Source organism: Gadus macrocephalus, chromosome 4 (genome assembly GCF_031168955.1).
Source record: "Gadus macrocephalus chromosome 4, ASM3116895v1".
NCBI lineage: Eukaryota > Metazoa > Chordata > Actinopteri > Gadiformes > Gadidae > Gadus > Gadus macrocephalus.
The window spans coordinates 21,517,974-21,528,152 of NC_082385.1; the positions used below are offsets into that span (position 1 = coordinate 21,517,974).

General features: G+C 40.9%; 1 protein-coding gene across 8 annotated transcripts in view; it reads right to left on the minus strand.

Moving 5' to 3' along the window:
* Positions 1-8,945, minus strand: part of cfap221 (cilia and flagella associated protein 221) — a 77,469-nt gene extending 68,524 nt beyond the window's left edge. For 2 of the 8 annotated variants that reach the window (XM_060048881.1, XM_060048879.1), the window contains exons 1-5: positions 8,474-8,944; positions 4,588-4,770; positions 3,962-4,062; positions 211-297; positions 10-105 (exon numbers count right to left, since the gene is read on the minus strand). In XM_060048881.1, the coding sequence (XP_059904864.1) occupies positions 10-105; positions 211-297; positions 3,962-4,062; positions 4,588-4,711 (408 nt within the window). In that variant the 5' untranslated portion in view covers positions 4,712-4,770; positions 8,474-8,944. Of the gene's footprint in view, positions 1-9; positions 106-210; positions 298-3,961; positions 4,063-4,587; positions 4,771-8,473 lie in introns of all 8 variants that reach the window. The other 6 variants (XM_060048882.1, XM_060048878.1, XM_060048875.1 and 3 more) reach the window with 6 other exon arrangements.
* Between the last annotated feature and the right edge of the window lie 1,234 nt (positions 8,946-10,179).

A 10,179-nucleotide genomic window follows, 5' to 3' on the forward strand; every position in this document is an offset into this window, starting at 1 on the left:
AGGGTGGACCTTGCAGTGGATGCGAAGGCAGTCGTAGAAGTAGCGCCATTGGTCAGGACAGAAGTGGACCTTGACAGTGTAGGCCAGGCCGGGGATGAGCCGGTACTAGAATCAGGGGAGGGTACAAAATTGAACAAGGATCAGATCGGCCGGGAAAGCTGTCGAATCAAAAAAGTCTTAAATTGTGGATTACTTAATAACGGAAAATACCTTTTTGGTATAGGTCGTTCGGAAGTACTTGGTTTGCGTGGTAATGATGTGGATATTAATCACCTCGGATGAGATATTGATTAATTTCTAACCAAAAAATGTTTAATTATGAGACAAAGAATAAAATGTTAAGGGAGAGAGAGAGAGAAGGGAGGTAAACAACTTTGTCTTCCATTAAGACCAAAACCTTTCCTCCCCAACGCAGTGATGTTCCTGCACCACAGAGAACTCAAAACTCAGAGTTAAATGAACATTTGCTATGCACATGTATACACACTCAAATCAATCTAGATCAGGGTCTTCAACGTTTTCCAGGCCAAGGACCCCCAAACTGATGGGAGAGATGGAGCGGGGACCCCCTACTTATATATTATATAAAATTGTGTTTTATATTAAACTGGTCCTATAGTGCCATACATAAATGTACACTGTAAAAAATAAAAAGTTGAGCAAACTCAAAATTGCAAGGCAACTTACTGCAATAAATTGTTGAGTTTTGAGCCCATCAAAAAGGTCATTTTCCTCTTTAGACAAACTTGAAAGTTAGAGTTATACCAACTAAGATTTTTATATTATACAAACTCAAAAAAATCAGTCAGGGGTGTTAACTTAATATTTCAAATTAAGGTTAATATTATTTAAAAAAAAAAAAAACATTTCAAAGAATGCAAAACGAGTTTTAAATTCACTTTATTACAATTAATAATTTGAAACTTCCATTTTAAATTTCAGAATGCCAGACAGCAATAGAACAAGCAACATGTAGCAGCAAACCAAAGTGCAGAACAAGTTTGACATTATGGTCAAACTTGTTCTGCACGAGACGGGAGCCCAGGTTAAACGGTGACGCAACTCTCGTGCCTCATACACCGCACGATCCCGAGAGCTGCCTTTATTTAACACACACCCGCAACACACAGCGCACCGCACACACAACCAACGGACATGTAAGTCTCGGTAACGGTGGCGGCAACACTACGCACAATAAACAACACACAAACAATATAGACCCCAAACCCGTTAACCCAACTTAACCTAACAGAAACAAATTGACAAAAGGCAATAAACCCCTTTTTCCCAACCGGCATCACGAATACCCAGACTCCCCGGGGGGTATTGTCGAAATGCGCATGTGCACCGTAGTTGGCCCAGCCTCAGACAGATGGTGCGTTCGAGTATTCTCTGCGAACCGACTCGGGTCTCGGATCTGACGCCACGCCCACACTTCAAGCGTTTTATTATTTCGCTCGGTCGTTGGAGGAAAACATGGACGCCACCCGGAAAGCTGTTGTCGCGGTAGAATTGGCAGAGGACCAGGCGATCCAATATAAGTAGGCTATAGGCCATAGTCAAGTCAAGTCAAGTTTATTTAGATAGCACATTTAAAACAACAGTAGTTGACCGAAGTGCTGTACACAAATACAATATATTTGTGTACATAGGCAGAGATACGGACGCAGTAAGGTATTGCAGTAATACGAGTGATTGAAATTACAATTTAAGCCACCAAAGTGGTCCAAACACAATGAAAACAGTTCATACTTCAAGTCACAATGGGCGCAGCCATCTTGAATTCTGTCTCGGAATTTCGCTCGGTCACCACTGAGTTCAACCGAGATGGCGAGATCGCCGTCCGAGGAAAAGGGGCGTGTTTGTGCTTGTCGCTAGGCAACGTCCTCGGACCTCCGAGACGGAGCAACGCACCAAGAGTCTGACTTATGGTGCGTTCGAGTATTCTCTGCGAGCCGACTCGGATCTCGGATCGGACGCCACGCCCACACTAAAATCGTTTTATTATGTTTTGAGCGTAGGTCGTCAGAGAAAAACATGGACGCCACCCGGAAAGCTATTGTTGCGGTAGCATTGGCCAACTACTACTACTATTTTCATTTATATTATTTCAGGACTACGAAATAATATAAATGAAACGGTGCGTTTTCACCGTACGAAAACGCAGCCATTTGAACTTCTAAAATTGTCACTTCATTTCATGTTTCAATGTATCTTCTGCATACGTAAGTTATTACAGCAATACGAGTGATTGAAATTGCCATTTAAACCACCAAAGCGGTCCAAACACAATGAAAACAGTTCACTACATGTCACACTGGGCGGATCCATCTTCAATTCTATCTCGGAAGCCTCGCTCGGTCACCGCTGAGTTCAAACGAGATGGCGAGATCGACTTCCGAGGAAAAGGGGCGTGTTTGTGCGTGTCGCTAGGCAACGTCCTCGGAGCTCCGAGACGGATGGATATTAAAACGCACCATTAAACCCGTGTGTCTTGCTAACAAAGAGACTACAGTGAGCCCAACTCTTGACCCAAAACTCAACATTGTTGGTTGGACTAAATTGCATTGCACAGTTGACATGAATACTTAATGTTTTATATTCATTTTACTCAGAAATCATAATGAGACCAACAATTTTAAGTTTTCGTTTTTACAGTGTACCTTGTTATTTTGGATTCAATACTAAGATGTCCAAGTAATACACAGGTTCATATATTCATGTTTTTATTTTAAACATGTGCAAGGTACAGTGAGTAGGTTGGCCATGCCACTGCCATTCATAAACATAACATAACATAATAAACTGATACCTGCCAAAATCAACAATGTCTGTCAATTGCATGTAATCATGCATAAAAGCTATTCAAATAGACATTTTTAAAACATAAATGTTTAAACGAAAATTTGTGATGTTTGTTAGTGTGTTTCTTATCACTCCGCAATAGTCCGGTAACTTATCAACCCCAGCGTGTCCGGTTGCTTAGCGACGTCAACGTCTTTGGTAGACAATTTCTCTGCTGATCGCTTATAATCCCGATAATGGCCGGCATTCTGTACATTATCCCTTACATAACAGCACTCTCTCTCTCTCTGCGCGAGAGAGATACGAACGTACGCTTACCACTATTGTAAATGCCATTCGGATCGCATGATAGGAATAGATCAATTCCGAATAGAAATGGGATCAAAAGTGTCCATGAAAATGCGGCTAGTGTATTGGATTCATTTTAATGTGTGTTTAAAGACATTTCAATTTGTGGAAAAAATTGCGGGGGGAATATAAAAAATTGTCTAATCAACCAGAACTTTCGCAACCCCCGGACGCGTCCGCGGACGCCCTAGGGGTCGCGGACCCCCTGTTGAAGACCTCTGATCTAGATCATTGATATCTACTCTATGATTATATGATATGATTATAGTTGACATGCCTCATACCCATTTCATAGCCTAAAGCCACTCTCACGGAAACCTTTCACAGCCTACATCATTGATAGTTCTTAATAACTTATTTGGTTGGAATTCTTGTTTAATATTATTTAATTATATTAACTAAATGTTAGCTCAATTTTGAAGAAGAAGTTCTAACAATAAAGCATTTTGTAAGCACTTTGTATTTATATGCCAACCAAAATCATTCAGAATTCTGAATCCGAGTGAAATAATTCAGATCTTATACAATCCTCTTGGTACGACATGTCTACATGACATCTAGAACTGAGATAAAGAATCGAATCAACAGGACAACGGATGATGAATTCATGTACAACCACTATCGACAAATACCTGTACAAATATCTGTCTAATCCAAAACGGTAACAGCTATGCATTCCTGTGGGTAAATATAACAATGGGAACGGGGTTAAGCTAAAGATGGGCTATTTGGGATTGGACCAAAGAGAAATGGAAAAGGGGGTACAGAACAGCTAGACTTTGCAGAAAGAAAGGGAAGGATGCCTCACCAGGACCTTTTGGTAGCCTTTTCCCAGACTGAAGCCATTAAAATGGAGGGCAGCCGGTTCTGCTTGTATCTGGCTGTTGCTCTTCATTCGACTGTATATCTCTGAAAGAATAAAAGGATATTAAAAAGAATATGCTTTGACAAAATAATAAATCTTTTTGCAGATGAAGATTGCTAGTGGATTTTTGTCCATTTAAAAGACAAAACAGACACATGAGTGACAGTCAGTGGCTATGGGGAAACTGGAAATAAAGAAAACGATCTCCAAGAAGTGATATACGATATGTATTATATATATTGATATAGCAAAAGTCACTCAAATCTAAATATAAATCCCAATACTACAGATAGCAAGTATGTATTTTTTATAATCTGTCCAATGATTTTTCCCTGCATAAATGACAGCAAAAATGAAGGACGTCATGAATGCTATTTCGGTTTAGATCGCAGCAGGCGGCTGTCGAGACAAAATTAAGATTTGGAACAAAGATTGGCATCGATATCGCCCTAAGGCTTCCAGTTCTGCTCCAAATGTTCTCCTTATCGTGGCGGAAGGTGAAGACGTTCCACGTTGATTCATCTCCTCATCACAGTCCTAGAAGGAATCAACACAGGGATGGCTATCACCTGAAGTGAGGAGGTGATGGGGGGCGGTGGAGGCTCTGGGGGTCCGGCTCTCCTCCACCAACTGGCCGAAGGGCACCGGAGACCCCTGTCTAAGGGCAGGGAAACTAAGGTGGGTCACTGCCATCGCCTCAGGGTCACGGCAGCTCACCCCCTCCTCATTGAGGATCAGAGTGTGTAGAGGTGCTAGGTAGGAGAAGGGAAACACAAAGAAAGAGTGGTTTGATGGTAGGATGAGGAGGGTTTAGTGGCTCAGGTTGAGTGTTTTGATGGTAGGATGGGGAAGGTTTAGTGGCTCAGGTTGTGTGTTTTGATGGTAGGATGGGGTGGGTTTAGTGGCTCAGGTTGTCCAAACTCTGTTCGATGACCATTGTACACACCATTGTACAGCCCATAAGTCATAATCAGCCCAATATGTCATATTCAGCCCGTACGGACATCATATTCATCCGATACGTCATATTCTGCCCATACGTATACGACATTTTTAATAAACAATCTGTACACTTACAAAGTTCTCAATGCCTCGTTTTATATGTTAAGACCCTTATTATACTGCCAAAGAAATGTCGGGCTACTTCTAGCCTTTTGAGTGGTTTAAAATAGCGATTTAGTTTTTACCATAACCACTGCCCCCTTTGTTCCAAGTTTATAGCGTTTTGATAGAATCAGCTAAAAACAGCCAACTGAAGAAAGCGTCTATATGCGGTATTTGAGCTCCAAAATGAACGTTTCAACTCGTTATCATACAAAACACATCCCAAATCCATTTTACACTGGAATTACCCTTTAACTTCTCGTTTCAGAGGTTTTTCCTTTTACTTAACATGAATGACGGTGATGGTTTTCAGTCACTGTGGTGACTTTTTATCACTAAAAGTTTTTTAGTGATAAAGGGAACTTTTAGACTGGTTCAGCTGCTGCTCTGTGACTCTCACGTTCCTCTGCTTGCGACCAAAGACAAAGAACGGGTGCATTACGGTATAATTTTCATAATATTGTTAATAGCCTAATAAACATTTCAGTTGCGTTAGTTTTAATTTTTTCATTTGCTTGTTTAGCTGTGTGACAGTTAACAATGTTGGTGTATTACAATTATTTATGTGGGTAGGCTACTCCAACCTCGTTACTGACCGATATGTAACCATTTATTTGTATGTAAACTATTGATTGCATTTTTTATAAATAGTTAGGAATCTGTTTCTTAAGCATAAAAGCATTGAACAGTATTTTTTCTAGGCCTACATACATTTACTATGTTGTTGGTGTTATATGGAGCAATCTTTCACATTTATGAAGTAAACTTTTACGGTCGGTAAACAATGCGACTGCGATCGCTCAGACCTCTCGCTTATGATGCTACAACGCTAACAATGCTAGAAAACAATGAATATTTCTGCATCCGGTACGTCATGAACTAGGGCGTGGCTAGGCTCCCATGATGCGGAAGCAAATCTCTCCTTGATGTTGCCCTGCGACATTGAGAAGTTTTCATAGGAATGAATGGGCGCCATTTTGGAATCCGCTGTCCATTCTATAATATGTCCATGGTCTCACAAACAATCAGTTTTTCCGGTTTTATGTCATAGCCTACAAACTTCTTAGGGGCGTTTCCTGAACACTCTTATTTTGGAAAAGGGAAGGTTTACGTAAAGACACGTAAGAGCTTTCAAGCTGATTGAAGGCGGTGTCATGCCAAATTTGTACCTGCTGCCAAATTTGTACCGGGCACGTCAACAGTTGTATTTAATTGTTTAATCAAATTTAGCAAGTAAACTGAGTGTTTAAAGCAGGTCAATGACGAAATAGCACAATACAGATAACGGACAAGTGCGAATGAACGAGCTTGAAGGTTCGCAAATGTTCGTGAACCTTTCACGTCATTCGACGCGATCGTCCGTTGCCAGGCAACGGACGACGCGATCATCTGTTGCCAGGCAGGTTTGGAATGGATTACGTATGGATGACGCGCCCGGTACAAATTTGGCAGCCGGTACAAATTTGGCATGACAGCGGCGTCAGCCCATACGTCTACATCATATCCAGCCCATTCGTAAACGTCCTATTCAGACCCTAAGTTTGACTATCCGGAATTAACATTGTAGATATCAACAAAGTCATTCTGACTAGTGGTAAATAATACATTTTGAATAGTTGGAATTTTCAGATACCTGTAACGTAATTATGAATAGTCGAAACGACAGATAGAGTTATCTGTAATTCAATTTCTGACTTGGCAAAACTGAATTACAGATATCTGCAATGACGTCACTGAAAACAACATTCAACTTGTCACACATCTTAAATGACAATTGCAGATATCTGTAAATCAGTTTTTACTAGGCAGAATGATATCTCAAACGTCATAATATTTCAAGCCAATCTGACATAAATTCGCTAGACTGGATGTGTTGCAGATATCTGTAATTCAGTTTTGCCTAGTCAAAAATAACATTTCGGATATCCACAACTACATTCTTCCTATCGACAATTGTCATTTCAGATATCAACAAAGACATTCCTCCTACGAGAAATGACATCACTTTTGCCATTCATGTCTATGTGGTTTCTCATTACAGATCTACAATTCAATTGCAGATATCCACTATGTGAATTACGGATATCTGCAACTGAATTGTTGATATCTGTGATTCCAGTTTGAGATATCTAGAATTTGATTCTGACAAGTCATAATTCCAGTTTAATTCCCCTCAATTCAAGATATCTACATTTCCCTTTTCAGCTATCTTAAATTAAGTTTTGACTAGGCGAAATGACATTGTAAATGTCTCGTGGAATGGTGGATATCTACAATTCAGTTGCAGATATTCCGAATTCACATAGTGGTAATCTGCAATTGAATTGAAGATATATGTAATGAGAAACCCCATAGACATGAATGGCAAAAGTGATTCACGCCATTTCTCCTAGGAGGAATGTCTTTGTGGATATCTGAACTGACAATTGTGCATAGGAAGAATGTTGCGGATATCCGAAATGTTCTTTTTGACTAGGCGAAACTGAATTATGGATATCAGGAAAACAAATCCAGTCTAGTGAATTTATGTCAAATTGGCTTGCCATGACAATTCCGACTGCCGTCATTTCCCCTAGTCAAAACTCTAATTCAAGATATCTGTAATTACATTTTGACTAGGAAAAATAAAACATACAGATATCTCCAATTTTAGATATCTCTAATCAAAATTAAATTCAAGATATCTATAACTTGATAATATATAACTACAATTAATATGACTATCCCTAACTCCAGTTTGAGATATCTAAAACGTCATTTTGACTAGTCATAATTCCACTTCGAGATATCTGCAACATCATTTCGCCTAGTCAAAACTTAATTTAAGATATCTGAAAAGGGACATGTAGATATCTTGAATTGAGGTGAATTAAAGATATCTTGAACTGGAATTGTGACTAGTCATAATCAAATTGTACATATCTCAAACTGGAATTACAGATCTCTACAATTCACATAGTAGATATCTGCAATTGAATTGTAGATATCTGTAATGAGAAACCCCATAGGCATGAATGGTAGAAGTGACGTAATTCCTCCTAGGAGGAATGTCTTTGTGGATATCTGAAATGACCATTTAGGATAGAAAGAATGTAGGCCTAGTTGCGGAAATCCGAATTGAATTACAGATATCTGCAACACATATCCAGTCTAGTGAATTCATGTCAAATTGGCTATAGTTAGCTCGCACATTCCAGGCTGATCACCAACGCCACGTTTATAGTCGTGATCAAACCGAAAGGAAGAAGAATCGTGCGGTGTTATGGAAGTTAAAGAACATGAAACCACAACCAACGGAGTGGCGTCAACGTAAAACACTCTCGCGGCTATCTGGCAAGATGGTTAACTTACCTAGTTGTGAATGGTTTACAGTTGAAGACAGTGTGAACGTTTAAATGAGCATTGAAGCCCTCTGTAACAACATAACGGCACTTAGTTCATGTGTATTTTAGCTGTAGAACTATCTAACTAACTATCTAACTCATGACTTCCCGACAATATAGTCCTCGTTTGTATCCAGTGGCGTTAACCCCCTCGTCTTCAAACGCTCTCGCCGTTGCCATGGTGACATGGCCACCTAACGCTTCGTGGTTGCCATGGTGATACACAAAGGCCCTGCGGGTTGCACCAACTGGGCGTAAGCCTGGTCTTAACTACGCCTGGTCGTAACCTGGCGTTCTAAGTCCAACCTAACCGAGGAGGGGGCTGGAGGGAGAGGGGGCAGGTCCATGGATTGAGTTTTGCAACGCCAATTATTTGTTGAATAAAACGATATGAAAAGTTTAATCATTATTTTTGTGATACTAATAATCGTTGATTATTGTGTGTGTATTCATCAAGGACAACAAAGGGGAACTTATGCTAAGTATTGTAGCCGTTGTAGTAGTCATGTTTTCGCAGCAGGTGTGTAAACAATATTAATGTCATTCAGATTCAGATTCAGCTTTATTGGCCAGGTTTGCGAACAAACGAGGAATTTGACTTCGGTCCCTTAGCTCTCTATGTACAACACTTAACCTACACAACACACAACATTTAACCTATTGTTAATATCTAAAAAAGAGAAAAACAGAAAACAGTACAAAAAAATAAATAAATATAAATAAACGGTTAAGTATACAGAATAACAATACAATACAATAAATAACAATAATTATAATAATATAATAAAATAGAGGGTGGGGGCTAAGCGTTCAACAGAGAGACTGCTTGGGGAAAGAAGCTGACTTTGTGTCGGCTGGTTTTGGCAAACAGTGCCCTGTATCGCCTGCCCGAGGGTAGGAGGTTGAACATTTTGTGACCAGGATGTGAGGGATCTAGGGCGATTCTTGTTGCCCTTTTCCTGACCCTGGACTGGTACAGGTCCTCAATGGTGGGAAGGTCAGCTGCAATGATCTTCTCCGCAGCCCGTATTGTCCGTTGCAGTCTGGCCCTGTCCCGTTTGGTGGCTGACCCAAACCAGACAGTGATCGAGGTGCAGATGACAGACTGGATGATGGCTGAGTAGAAGGTGGTCAGCAGCTCTTTAGGCAGATTAAACTTCCTTAGTTGTCGCAGGAAGTATAACCTCTGCTGGGCCTTTTTCTGGACAGAGTAAATGTGGGGACACCATTTTAGGTCCTGTGAAATGGTTGTACCTAGGAACCTAAAGGAATCGACAGTGGACACTGTGTCGTTCTGGATGGTGAGGGGGGGGAGTGGGGGGGGGACTTCTCCGAAAGTCCACTGTCATCTCCACAGTCTTGTTGTGGTTTAACACCAGGTGGTGCTGACTGCACCATTGGACCAGCTGTTCCACCTCCTGTCTGTAAGCAGACTCATCACCATCCTGGATCAAACCATCTGCAAGTCATCTGCAAACTTCAGGAGTTTTACACACGGGTTCTTTGAGGTGCAGTCATTGGTGTAGATGGAGAAGAGCAGCGGGGAGAGGACACACCCCTGTGGGGCGCCAGTGCTGATGGACCGGGTTTTGGAAGAGATGCTCCCCAGTCTGACATGCTGCTGCCTGTCAATCAGGAAGCTGATGATCCACTGACAGGTGGTGACAGGCACTT